At 55.5% G+C, this 13,016-nt stretch overlaps 1 protein-coding gene across 1 annotated transcript; it reads left to right on the top strand.

The window, feature by feature from the left end:
* Positions 1 to 8,883: 8,883 nt before the first annotated feature.
* EVX2 (even-skipped homeobox 2) lies at positions 8,884 to 12,516 on the top strand (the record flags this gene model as incomplete). Its single annotated transcript, XM_082630626.1, has 3 exons — positions 8,884 to 9,310; positions 10,206 to 10,477; positions 11,785 to 12,516. The coding sequence occupies 3 exons, from the start codon at positions 8,884 to 8,886 to the stop codon at positions 12,514 to 12,516; spliced, it is 1,431 nt and encodes a 476-aa protein (XP_082486752.1).
* Positions 12,517 to 13,016: the final 500 nt, after the last annotated feature.

Here is a 13,016-nt window from a genome sequence, read left to right as displayed (position 1 = left end):
GGCCCGGCCTGGCCCGGCCCCGGCCCTGGCCCCGGCCCCGTGCACGACCCCATGGCGCGGCGCGCCTCCTCCCTCCTCTCCTTTCTCTCTCGTTCTCTCGCTCCCGCCCTCTTCCTCTTGCCCTCTCTCCCTCTGCGAGCCTCCCGCCCGCCCGCCAGCCCGCCCTCCAACAGGTTAGCTCATCGCGGGACGTTTATAAAAACGAAGTTCAGGTTGGGAGGGGGCCTGAGCCGGTCGGGGGGCCGCCTCCCTCCCCGAGGGCTCCCCCTCGGGGCCGTGCCATTGGCTGCGCAGGGCCACGTGGGGGTGGGGTCGCGGGACAGCCTGGCTCCGGGCCCCGGCCCCTTGGACCCACCCACCGCGACCCCTACCCCTCCCCAGCCCTCGCGCAGCCCACCGCCCCTTCCCGCCCTCCCCCGGACCCAGGCGTTTGCGCCGCAGCCACCCCCACGAGCTGATTGCGCGACCGCCCATCCTAGGCCCCGTCTGCGACTGAGGCGGGCGCCGAGGCCTGCGCCTTGTCTCGGCCACGGCAGTTTTTGCCACCTCTCCTTGGCTCCCTGAGCTGCACAGCTTAATGAAGGAGAAGGACAGGGATGATCGGAATGATGTGAAAACAGACCGATTTTTGATCCTGTTGTTTAAATTCCTCGGATTAGCTGACCTAGACCCCAAACCCGAGGAAGCTAATTTTCTCTACCTTGCGTATGGCTACGGGGCAAAGGCATTTAACGCGTGTTCTCCCAGGCGATCCTCCGAATTAAGACCAATTGGACCCTCCCCCCCATACGCACACACCGTCCACCCGGAAAATGCCCATGAAGCCGCTCTTGGGGCCGGGGACAGAGACTTACAAATAAATCAAGCGGACGAAAAGACCCGTCCTCGGCGCGGCGAACCAGAGGATCTGCCCCAGCGAGAAAAGTCCGAACGCCTGGTCCACGCTATTCGCCTCTACACTCAGGCCAGCCGGGAGTTGCACTCCCGAGCTGGGCTCCCCAGCCCTGGCGCAGCCTCCCCGGGTCCGCAGAACGACCCTCTGAAGGGCGCCCGGAGAAAGCCACTCTGCCGCCCTCCAGGAAATTTCTGCGCCTCGCCCAGCAGCCGAACTGCCTCTTGTATTTTGCAGACACCACCCACCCCCGCCCGTTACTCACACCAATTAATTGAAAAGTTCACTTTCCCAGGGACCTTTGTTTCGTTTTCTTTTCCAAGCTGCCAACTGCAGTGAAGTGAGAGGGGCAAATTAAGAGGGTGTTTTTCCCAAGCAAATTTGGGGCTCGTGATGGGAGCAGCCCAGAGCAACAGGGCCTGACTTCGCGGGGGTAGGGTGGGCTCCGGGCAGCCCCGCCAGGGTGTAGGGATCACAACCCTGAGCCCTCTTCATCCCTTCCATTCCTCAGCCACAGAACCCCAGTCCATCATCCTCCATCTTAGACATTAGCGGGGAGCCTATGTGAGTCCTGCGGCAACTCTAAGGCTCCACTTTAGGAGCAACATTAGATCTGATGAGCCGACAGTACTGGGGTGGGTGGGAGAGCCTCAGAGTGAGCCCATTTCGTTCTGTAGCAGCAACACCCCAGTCCAGCCCACCTCCAAGAAAATCACTCCCCTGAGCCTGTGATTGGTGAAGCCAGCTTGTCACCTAGCCCCACTGTTCCTGGATCAAGACAGGACCTGGATGGGGCAACTAAAAGAGCAAGGGAGGCCCTCTTGGACCTGGCCCGTCATCGCAAGGTGGGCTGCTGGTGTTGGGACTGTTGACACGCAAAACGCAGTAACCATAAAAGGCTCAAATAAAGGGGAAAGTTATGAGAGGGGTGCTGGAAAGGAAAAGCAGGAGAATTTGTTTGACCTTTTTGAAGTCCTAGACATGTTCATGATCAATTAAAGACAGGAGGGGCCTAAGCCTCTGCAGAAAATTGTAGAGAATCGAAGTTTGCTGGTAAGAACAATTTCGGCTACTTGAGAGAAGGCAGAAGTTAGCAAGAGAAGCTGGATTTGTTTGTTTTTTTTAAAAAAATGCCAGTCAGGGCCAGGTGACAGGGTTGCTGACTTTTTGGAAGAGTTTGGCTGGGTTCTCTTTACCCAACAATTTCAGTACCAAACCAGTCGTGGGATGCCGCCCCCTGAAATGCTCTTATTTTTCCTTTGTATCCCCTTCTTTTTCTCAGAGAGGGAAAACATGGAGATACTTTTAAAAATTTTTTTCTGTTACCTCAAATAAATCTGTTGAAATATTTCTAAGACATAACTGGAACCAACAAACTTTCAGTCTCTCAAAACTAAATATATCTGTGATTTTTGTGCCCTGGAATTTCTGCTCCATTTTCTATCTGATAAATATATTTTAATGACTGATTATATGCTAAAAAAATGAAGAAAGTGAAATTAAGATAGGAAGGAAGAACTTGTCAGGTTTTGCTGATTTCCGACAGCCCTTCACTTTTGGCTTAATTTTCCATGCAGCAAATTAAGTTGTGCAGGACTGGAAGCAAAGTCTGAATTAATGCTCTGGTTGAAAGACACTTCTCAATGGTGGCCTTGCCTCCAGTTTCCTTGTGGAACTCTGGCAAGACTTGGAGCTTCTCTACCCATCCTAGCAGGTATTCAGAGACCAGGGAAGTTTTGAGCAGTAAGGAGCATAGCCTCTTGCTATTCTGCAGCTGAACCTTCTTCCAGTACAGCCTTCTAGGTCCTGGCCCTGGGGGAGGGGATTCCCCTTAGGAAAGAGGCTCTGACTGGACCCTATGAGGGCCCCCTAAACCTAGCGTCCCAGGGAAGCTGCTGCTATCGGATCATAGGGCAGTGGTTGAGTACCAGGCAAAGTCAGGGCTGCTCTGTTTATGAACTAAGATGACACATACTTTACAAGCTGGGGGTGGTAGGTAGTGGAGGAATTTTGAGGCTGAATTTGCAGGAACATTTCATTTAGCTTGTATACCCTGTATCCAAGCTGATTTTAGGTTTAAACTTAACGGGAATAACTTTCTTTGGCTGGCCAGGAGCACAGACTGAACGCTGTGTGTGGATGGGTAGGTGTATTATGTTGGGGCTTTAACAACAGAAATAGTCTTTGTTAAACAAAAGTCTTTGCAAACAAAAATATCTCCAAAAAACTGATGTGTTGTTATTCAGTGATTTTTGCCATCTTTCCTGATTTTGGTGAGAAACTCAAGGTGGCCCTTCATTGCCCAAAGTCCTACTCTACCAGAGAGAATCAGGTCACCTTTGCTCTCCCCTCCCATCACTTGCTCCTTTCCCTCCTTTGCCTGCCCAAGCACCCTTTTTGGGAACTGATGATATTCTGGGAGTCACATCCTCTCTTTTCCTCCTTGTAGCTGATCTTTCAAATCATGTCCCTGTCCTGGGTTGGGGAAGCGGTAGATTCAGGCTGCGATTTAGATTTATTGAAGAACATAAGTTCCTCTGCTTGCCAAGACAGAAATGAGCTCAATTAACCACCTAATCGGTGGCCATTAGGGCCAGGACAACAATAGCCAGGTCCTAACAGAATGGGGTCCTGGGGACTCCTTTCAAAGTGTTTTCCTTGATGGCCACAGCAGAAAGTGCAGGACACCACTCTAATTAACTTGTAAGAAGCCAAAACTTCAGTGTAGAAATAAAGTCTTAATTCCAAAGTAAAGTCCAGCAGAACTGGCTGGACAGTGCTCTTAACCAAGTCTGTGCTCTGCCAACTTTGGCGCTAATTTTCCCTCTGCAGGCAATACCCAATTTCACTCAGGCTACAGATATCAAAAGGATTTAAAAGAACAGCAAACCCGGGGTGAAGAAAGGGGTCTCCAGCAAGAGCCAGACAGTGGCATCCTGAGTTTAGGCACTTTCTGAGTCTGAGATGTATTCCATTTGGATTTAACAACACAATTAGGCTTTATTAAATGTAAATTGCTTGCAACAACAAAAAACCTCTTCAAACCGAAGCATTATTTGGTGAAACCAGGTTTACCTCCCGCAGGGCGGTGAGCCCTTGTTTGGGATGGAGAGAACTCCTACAGACCTGGCGGGAATTAAACACAGCGAGAGTCTTCGCTCTCAAAGAAGCACTAATCTCACTGCGAAGGGGGAGCCGGAGGGTGGGTGCAGAGCCCGAGGACCCGGGTAACTTGCTGCTTTTTTCGCAAAACAAAAGATGGGACCGAAAACCATCTTCCGCTGTTTTGTCCGACAACTCAAGGTGTGGGGTTATCCTCGGAATACTTCCCTAGCAGTATCATTGTTAACTGAAGTCCAGTAAGTGCTCACTGTCGGCCCTTCGAGATGAAAGAAAATAAATGTCTCTCTCTCTGTCTCTGTCTCTCCCCCCCACACACACACACATTCCGCAGAGCCCCACTGTCTTGGTGGGAAATCCAGCTGTGGTCACCGGCAGCAGGAACGGATGAAGGTTAGGGAAATGCCTAACCACGAAGGGGTGGGGCGGGGCGGGGCGCGGTGGGCGGAGGAGGCCAAGGAAAGGAAGCGGAGGAGTAAGTGGTCCGGCTTAGCTTCCCGGCTGGCCGGCGCGCAGTTCCCCAGGCTCGGCGCTAGATGTCCCTGCAAGTTTTCCTGTCGCGTCGAGGGCGCACGAGCTTCAGGCAGGCAGCGAGTCGGGGTAGCCCCGGGGTCCAGGGACAAAGTACCCTCCCAGCCCCCACCCAAGGCGGTCCTGGTGGGCGCGGGATTGTAGGGGAAAGGAGGAGGATAAATAGAAGCAGCCAAAGAGGCCCGGAGGAGACGGCGCGAGGCCGGCCTGCCGAGGGATGGCAGCAAAAGTTGCCAGTACAGAGTCCTCCCTGCAGTCGCCAGACCCGCATCTTCCCTTATAAACCGAAACCTCCAAGCCGTGGGGACCGCACTCAGCCTAAAGAAAACGTACCCTGTGTTCGCAGCCCGGGTTCTAGCCGTCCTGCTGTCCCGCCGCTCTCGGCGGCCCCAGTCCTCGAGCGAGCTTGCGTCCGGCTGCGGGCCTGCGGGTTTCGGGCCCCCTTGGCCCGGAGCTTTCCTCGCCGAAGGCAGGAGCCAGGCCCCGGCGGTTGCGGGGCTCAGCGACAGCTCCGGCTCTACCGGCGCTCCTCCGCTCGGGCAGCCTGGACAAATTTTTACAGCCTTCAGTCGAAGGCCAAAAGTGTTTACCACTTCACCTCGGAGGACCCGCCGCTGCTCAAGAAACAAATATTTAGTCTGGAGGCCTAACAACAAAAACAAATTTAGGCCTTTTTCATGTAATTCCTCCTTTGGAGTAAAAAGTGCTTTTCAGCCCTTCTGGAGAAAGCCCTTTCCGAACCCTCACCCCCAACGCATCTTAAAAATTCCTGCCAAACCACGCGGGCGTGGGTTGATTTTTTTTTTTTTTTGAGTGAGTCTTGTGCCTTGGTAGTGAGTAGGAGGTTTTGGTGGCCTGGAGGGTGTTTCTGAAAACCAGGGACTTTTGACAGGTGGTTCCCAGTCTCAGCCTGGACATTTCGGAAGAGGTGCAAGGTTTGGGCATTTCAATAATGAGCCCCAACAGAACGGTGTCAGTCTTCTCACTACCTCTATGCAGACTCAATGTTTTTGAGTATTTAAAGAAGATATATGCAAAATAAAAGAACCAACAATAAATGCTGCCCAAAGCTTTAAAATACCGTATAGTTTGGATATTATCAGGGATAACTTAAATCACAAGCAAGTTCTCTAATCTCTGTGTGGAAGCTTTCTTGTCTCTGAAAAAGGGATAATAATAGAATGATTTCTAGAGTTGCTCTGAGCATTAGAGAAGCTAATATATGTAAAAGCACTTGTAATTTCAGAATTAAAGCTCTATATAGGTGGGCCAATATTACTACTACTACTAGATGTGGAATCTACATAAATTAAGGGACATTAAATATTGTAATGGAATGTTCACCGTCTCCCATGAAACATTGTCTGCTAAACGCAGTTCAGTGAAAAATTATGGGTGTCTTTTAGTGTGAGTAGTTTTCCTGACATAGTCTCGAACATACTTTTCATGCTAAATGTGCTAGAATACGCAATATTAGTGTTATTTAAAAGGTGCAAAATAGTTTTGGAAACCACTAATGAATGAAGGTGTCGCCGAGAAAATGGTGTTTTCCCTTTTCAACAGACTGAGGTCCGGTTTGCCACAGGTTTTGGCACGAGGGCCGAGGGGTCCCCGAGGAAGGGAGGAAGCTGGAGACCCACCCGCGGGGTGAAGGAGGAAGGGGATGCCGTCAACACCCCGCCCCCAGCGGCGGCTCCTGCGATTGAAAGCAGCTCACAGCCGCCGAAACCGCGAGGAAAACAGACGGGGGCGCCAAACGACAGCAATAAAGGCATCCGCGACTTCCGCTTAAGTCGCGCCTCCGCCCGATCCCACCCCCTGCCAGGACCTTGCCCCCCCCCCCCCCCCCCGCCCCACGGACCGGAGCCTGGACCGAAGTGTCCCATTCAGTCCCCAAAGCTAAGTGGGATTAGGGGGTACCCTTCCCAAGTTCCTGGGACAGCAACCCCCCTCCGCTGGGCGCGGCCTGCCAGGGATGGTGGAACTGGGCACTCGGACTGTGGAAGGAGAGGGAAGGAGAGGTGGGATCATCCACAAGGCTGAGCTCTGACCACGTTAATGGCCGGAAAGCCGGCGCGAGAAGGGCTCATAGTGCTCGGAGTCGGGTGGCCTCTGGGGCAGGGGCGGAGGTGGACCCGGGTGATGTCCTCCTCTGAGCTCCCGACGCCCATTATGCGTCTCACCTCTCCAGTCACCAGGTGCCTATCCAGCTTTCCATTTCTCATCTTGGGGGAGAATTCCGTTTTATTACCTTAAAGAGGCGGAATTGATTTTCCAAGCAGAACTCGCGTTGTTGAAATAAGTGGGTGCCAAGGGGAACAGGAGAGAAACTTTTGGCATCGACTCTGTGTATAAATGTATATAAATATACTTCACACCTCGCCTCCCCTTACATTCCTGACGCGCCCCCAACGGGTCCAAAGTTAAAAGGAAAGCGCCAACAGAGAGATGGGCAAATAGATCTCGGGTTTGCCCCTAACACACCCCCGATGTGCTGGGTGTGGCGGCAGGGAGGAAAGGGGGGGCCCTGGGTTGGGGTCTGGGTTGGCGGTGCAGGACCCGAGACCAGCGCCTAGATTGCCAGGGTCTCTCGGCAGCTTCGGAAGCTTGCAGGCCGACCTCCGGGTCGCGTCTCTATCCGCCCTTGTTCCTGTCGGCGGCCGTGGACCTCTCCCCTTGGGCAGCTGGTGGGTGGACCCGCACAGCTCGTTAGGGGTCCGAGCATCGTGGGGCGCAAGCGAGGGAGGAGACGTGCAACGGCCTTGAGTGAAGATTGATCTTCGTTAAAATGGTTGCCACCAGCGTCATTATGACCATCAAAGTTATCGCCAAGAGGCTCAGCCGCCAAGCTCAGGTCGGGAGGAGCAGCAGCAAGGCTAGTCCGCGATTTTTCGCGCCCACACTCAGCGCAGGGAAGATCCGGGGCCACAGGTAAGAGGCTGGGGCGGGGGAGAGGAGGAAGGAGAGAAGGAAGAAGAGCAGAGTGGGGAAGAGAGTGCTGGGGGATGGTAGGGGAAGGAAACTAAGTCTCTTCTTTCCCATCCTTGACCTCGAAACCCGGCAACTTTGCCACAAATAATTCGATTTGAGGAGGGAGGGGGAAAGCTGGTAACGTAAAAGTGGATTTGGGGCGGCCCATATGGCGCTGTAAATTGCGACTGTGTTTAAAGTTAGCTGTTGAATTCTGCTATGAAATCGTCCAGCCGAGTTCATTTCCCCCAGGGAAAATGCATAGGCGAGAAGCCTATCCATCAGCAGGATTATAAAAGTAAAAAACCTGGGACTTCAAGTTCAGAACTCACTCTGCAAACGGTATTAAAAAATCAGAGAGGACCTAATGATTTCCGTTTGGAGGCGCGGGCCCAACGCACCTCCCCAGCCACGTAGCACTAAAGTGCTTTCAAAACTCTGTGAGATTCTCTCTCTCTGTCTCTCCGTCTCTCTCTCTGTCTCTCTCTGTCTCTCCCTCCTGGGTGGGAGGAGAGTAGCCAGGCTGAGGCGAAGAAGTGGGGAGAGAGAGAACACGGCGTCCCATTTGTTAAATAAAATACATACTTGGTTCTGAAATTCGAAAGACAAGTAATCCAGACAGGAGCGCAAGGTCTTCTCCTTACGCAACTCTTCCTACATCCTCCCCCGTCCCCCCACCTTACCCTCCTCCCGCTTGTAAATGTTAAAAACAAACAAACAAACAAAACTTCCCGACGATCTACTCTGGAAAATCAAAGCATTATCTATTATTTAACACGTATCTGTGTCCGAGGAAAAATGAGGAAGGCGCTGCATGATTAGGACCTAAGGGGCAACCCAGCAAACTGAGAGCGTAATGATGCCCCTAAATGAAGGGGGAAATGTGCCGCTGCGCGCTCTATTAATCAGACTGTCAATTTCACCCCCGAGGCCAAACCCCCGGGCGAGCAGAACCGGCTCTGAGCGGGCAAAGGACCGGGAGCCTTCCTCCTCACTTCTTGTCTCTTCTCGCCTCCTACCTGGATCTATTTGTCTGCTCTGAAGCCGCCTTCATTACCCACTGACAGGAGCGTGTATTTATTTGCTTATAAACCTGTTACAATAAATGATTATTCGAACGGCGTCATTCGTACCTTAATGACGAGCGAGCGCTACTTTTTGATGAATGACATCTCGGGCTTGGAAGGATGTATGGGTCATTTTGACCAGTCATTCCCTCGCTGTGGCATCCCACAATTTTTCCGCCTCCCTCCAAAAGAGATAATAATATTTAGAGGCGCTCGCTGGGGCTGAATGAGAATTAGCCCTAGGCGCAGCCCATCATTAGGACGGGACAGCCGGGCCACTGTGACATTTTTTAGAAAGCTGAGATGATGGAAAGAATAAGAAAAGAGATGATTCTGATGGAGAGAGGGCTGCACAGCCCCACGGCCGGCAAGAGGTTCTCCAATTTGTCCGACTCGGCTGGCAATGCTGTGCTCGAGGCCCTGGAAAATTCGCAGCACCCGGCTCGCCTCAGCCCGCGCCTGCCGTCCGCCCCCCTGCACAGCGCTCTGGGAGACCTCCCTGCCAAGGGCAAATTCGAAATAGATACTTTGTTCAACCTGCAGCACCCGGGCAGCGAAAGCACCGTCTCCTCCGAAATCGCGTCCGCCGCGGAGGGCCGAAAAAAGCCGGGTCATTATTCAGAGGCGGCAGCCGAGGCGGACATGAGCAGCGACGTGGAGGTGGGCTGCTCGGCGCTGCGCTCGCCCGGCGGCCTCGGCGCCGCGCCGCTCAAGGAAAACAATGGCAAAGGTAATCGCGCCGCCCGCGACGCGCTCTCCAGTCCCATCCTCTCTGTTCCTCCGCTGCCCTGCCGGCCGTTCTTGGTGCCTTTGCCCCTCTCCGACCCTCTGCAGCGAGCTGCACAGAGCTGGTTCAGGCGGGGGCGGGACGCGGGCGTGGAACCGTGCCCTCCGGCTCTGCTCCTTGAGCCTCCCAGAGAGACGCAGGCCTGGGGCCTGCCCTCGCTTTAGTCCGAGAAAATATTTCTGCGTGCGGGTCTAAACGCCCGTGCGAGCCGACCTACCCCTAGCCATCCACTGAGTCGCGCTGGGGGAAGGTTGCCCAGGGCAGCTGCTCCGAACTCCGCGGCCTCTGAGCCCCAAGGCCGAGTGGAGGGGGCATTCTAAGTCGAAGGGAGCCTCGCTGGGCGCCTCTGGGAGACCCTCTTGGGTCAGCGGGAGAGAGTTGAAAAGTAGAGTCCACCCCCGAATGGTTCCTGTTTGAGCTACTGCTGTCTTTCCAATCTTAAAATATTTTAAACCAAATCCCAAAAACTGTCAAAGAAAGGTTAGAGGACGTCCAGAAAGCTGACCTGCGGTCTCCAGATCATGGCAAATCCAGAGCTTCTCAAACTGAGCCTAGATGTAGGCATTTTCCCTTGGCCAATTTTCCTCCTGAGTTGAAAATTTCCTTTTATTAAAACAAAACAACGCCCCCCCCCAACTGAGTTTCTATTATTTGGTTATGAAGAGCTCCCCAAACTTTATTGATTCCATTAACGGCAGCAATTTGTAAGCATGACAGATCCCATCAATTCAGGCAGCGCCTCGCCTTCCTCTCGCGGCTTCCCCCATCCTCGTGCAGCCCCAGCGCGGAGATCTTGGTCCTACAGTGACTCATGCGCTGTCGGCCGTTTGTTTGCCAGGGTTCGCGGAGAGTGGCTCAGCCGCGGGCACCACGACGTCTGCGTCGAGCTCTGGCCTCGGCAGCCTGCATGGAGGCGGCGGCGGCGGCGGCGCGGGCGCAGCGCTGGTCGGCTCCGGCTCTGGCGCGGATCAGGTGCGGCGCTACCGCACGGCGTTCACCCGCGAACAGATCGCGCGCCTGGAGAAGGAGTTCTACCGGGAGAACTATGTGTCGCGGCCCCGCCGGTGCGAGCTGGCCGCTGCGCTCAACCTTCCCGAAACCACTATCAAGGTATTGATTCCAGCATGCGCCTGTTCTAGCCTCCCCCAGGGTGTCTGGGTTGATTTTTGTTTCTCCTTTCTGGGTGGCTAGATTTTGCTAAGGGCCTGAAAACCCGCGGGGAGAGTCACCAAAGGAACTGGCATATTTATTTCTCAGCTGCCATATCCGAAGGGTTGGCCGGCCTGGCTGACCCGGGAAGCCCCCGAATGGCGCAGCCCATGCCGCAAACGCTCTCCTCAGCTCAGCGCCTGCCCAGGTGCCCCTAGCCCATGTCCTTGGCCTCACTTTCCCCTCGGCGGCAAAGCCGTCTGGTCTTTGTTCCTCTGGCACGAACCAAAGGTGAAACTTTCCATTTGCCCTTGATCTTGGAGATTTATTTTCCACATAAATCGTTACAACAAGGAGAAAGGATACTGTATTTTAAAAATCGATTAGGTTGAGAAAGTTTTCTAAACATTTTTTCTCCTGGGCAAAAGGAAAAAAGCAACATCCTGGGGGGGGGGCAACGAAACTGTCCTTATTTACATATCTTTAGGCGATTAATTCTATTATACGTCCAGGAGAGATAGCCGAGAGGCTGGGCGATCCTCACGGAGGATCTGGCACTCTAGAAAAAGAAAAGAGGAAAATCCACGGGATAGGCGAGGAGTGTGAAAGTCTCCCTTCGGTTTGGTCGGGCTTTCTTTAATTTAGAGTTGTGACGAATGATGTCTTCATTAGATACCGTGTGGGGAGGGGTAGAAAAGTCCCTTTCCCAGTTTAAGAGGATGTTGCTCCCGCCACTCATTTGAAGCAAAAGATTCCAACAAAACCATCCTTTCAATGTCAGAACCGGACCCGTGCCACTCGGGACAATTCCTTGCAGCTCAGAGGACTCAAGACCTCGCGCGGCGACTTTTTAGAAAAGCTGCCGCGGCAGCTTCTCGTCAAAGGAGGCCTAGAATCCCCGTGTAAATCCTCGTATTGCGAGACGGGTGCTTGGCGAGGCCGGGCACCGGTGGGTGGCGGGAAGGGGAGGAAAGGTTGGGTTGGGACGAGAAAACGCAGCCCAAAGCAAGAGAGCAGAAGCCCGAGGAGCCGCAGCAATTGGACACAGGGAAGAAGACTCTGTTCGCTTAGGAGGGTGTGCCAGCGGCGCTCCACACTGCCCCCCACACTGTCCCAGCTGGAAGAGGAGAGGGGACTCGGAGCTGGGCCCGGTCGGAGGGGGGTAGGCCAGGCTATTCGGAGGTCCGGGAGGGGCGGGGAGGCGCGGGGCGGGGGCTGCGGCCTCGGGGCGCTCCCTAACTCGGGCTGCGGCGCGGCTCTCCCCGCAGGTGTGGTTCCAGAACCGGCGCATGAAGGACAAGCGGCAGCGCCTGGCCATGTCGTGGCCGCACCCGGCCGACCCCAGCTTCTACACCTACATGATGACGCACGCGGCCGCCACCGGAAGCCTGCCCTACCCCTTCCATTCGCACGTGCCGCTGCACTACTACCCGCACGTGGGTGTCACGGCCGCGGCCGCGGCCGCTGCGGCCTCCGGCGCAGCGGCTGCGGCCTCATCGCCCTTCGCCACTTCCATCCGCCCGCTGGACACCTTCCGCGCGCTCTCGCATCCCTACTCGCGGCCAGAGCTGCTGTGCAGCTTCCGCCACCCGGGCCTCTACCAGACGCCCGCGGCCGCCGCGGGGCTCAACAGCGCGGCCTCGGCCGCAGCGGCCGCAGCGGCTGCGGCGGCCGCGGCCTCCTCGGCCGCGGCGGCCGGGGCGCCCCCCAGCGGCGGCTCCGCACCCTGCTCGTGCCTCAGTTGCCACAGCAGTCAGTCGGCCGCGGCGGCCGCAGCCGCTGCCGCCGCCGCCCTGGGCTCCCGGGGTGGCGGCGGCGGAGGCGGCGGGGGTGGCAGCGGCGGCGGCGGCGGCGCTGGGGCCGCCGGGGGCTCGGACTTCGGCTGCAGCGCCGCAGCGCCACGCCCCGAGAGCAGCTTCCTGCCCTACTCAGCCGCTGTGCTTAGCAAGACCGCCGTGAGCCCGCCGGACCAGAGGGACGAGGCGCCACTCACCAGATAACTACGTCGCCGCCGCCAGGGGGCCGCGCCCGCCGCTCGGAGTGTGCCCGGGAGTCCCCTGAGCGCCCCCCGTGCCCCCTGTGCGCCCACGTGCCCTCTACGCTCTGCCCGCTGCTGAGGCTGTCGCCAGGGGGCGCCCCAGCGCGGGAGGCCTAAGGGAACGTCCCGAATTGGGGGGAAGAGCCTGCACGAAAGCTCGGCGTGCTTCCCCTCAAATTATTTCTATTTTTGTATTTGCTACCCAGCCACCTCCCCTCCTCTAAGTATGTTTCCCGCCGCCCAGACCCCGCTTTTTTGCCTCTGTCCCGAGCTCTTGGTCTCCCCAAGACAATCTCCTCGCCCCCAAACTAGTCCTCTGGGGTCTCGGGTCCTGGCTTAAGCCGTCAGGCCCGGTTACTCGGCTGAGCCACGTGGCCAGAAGCAAGGAGAACCACACAAAGAGAAGGGAATGGTGTGCGCTAGTGCTTTGTGCGGGAGGGAAATCCACCCCCGATGCTCCTG

The sequence above is a fragment of the Mesoplodon mirus genome (assembly GCF_964341445.2).
Source record: "Mesoplodon mirus genome assembly, chromosome: 8".
Lineage (NCBI taxonomy): Eukaryota > Metazoa > Chordata > Mammalia > Artiodactyla > Ziphiidae > Mesoplodon > Mesoplodon mirus.
Note: the sequence above shows the minus strand (reverse complement) of the source record. Positions and strands in the feature narration are given on the sequence as shown.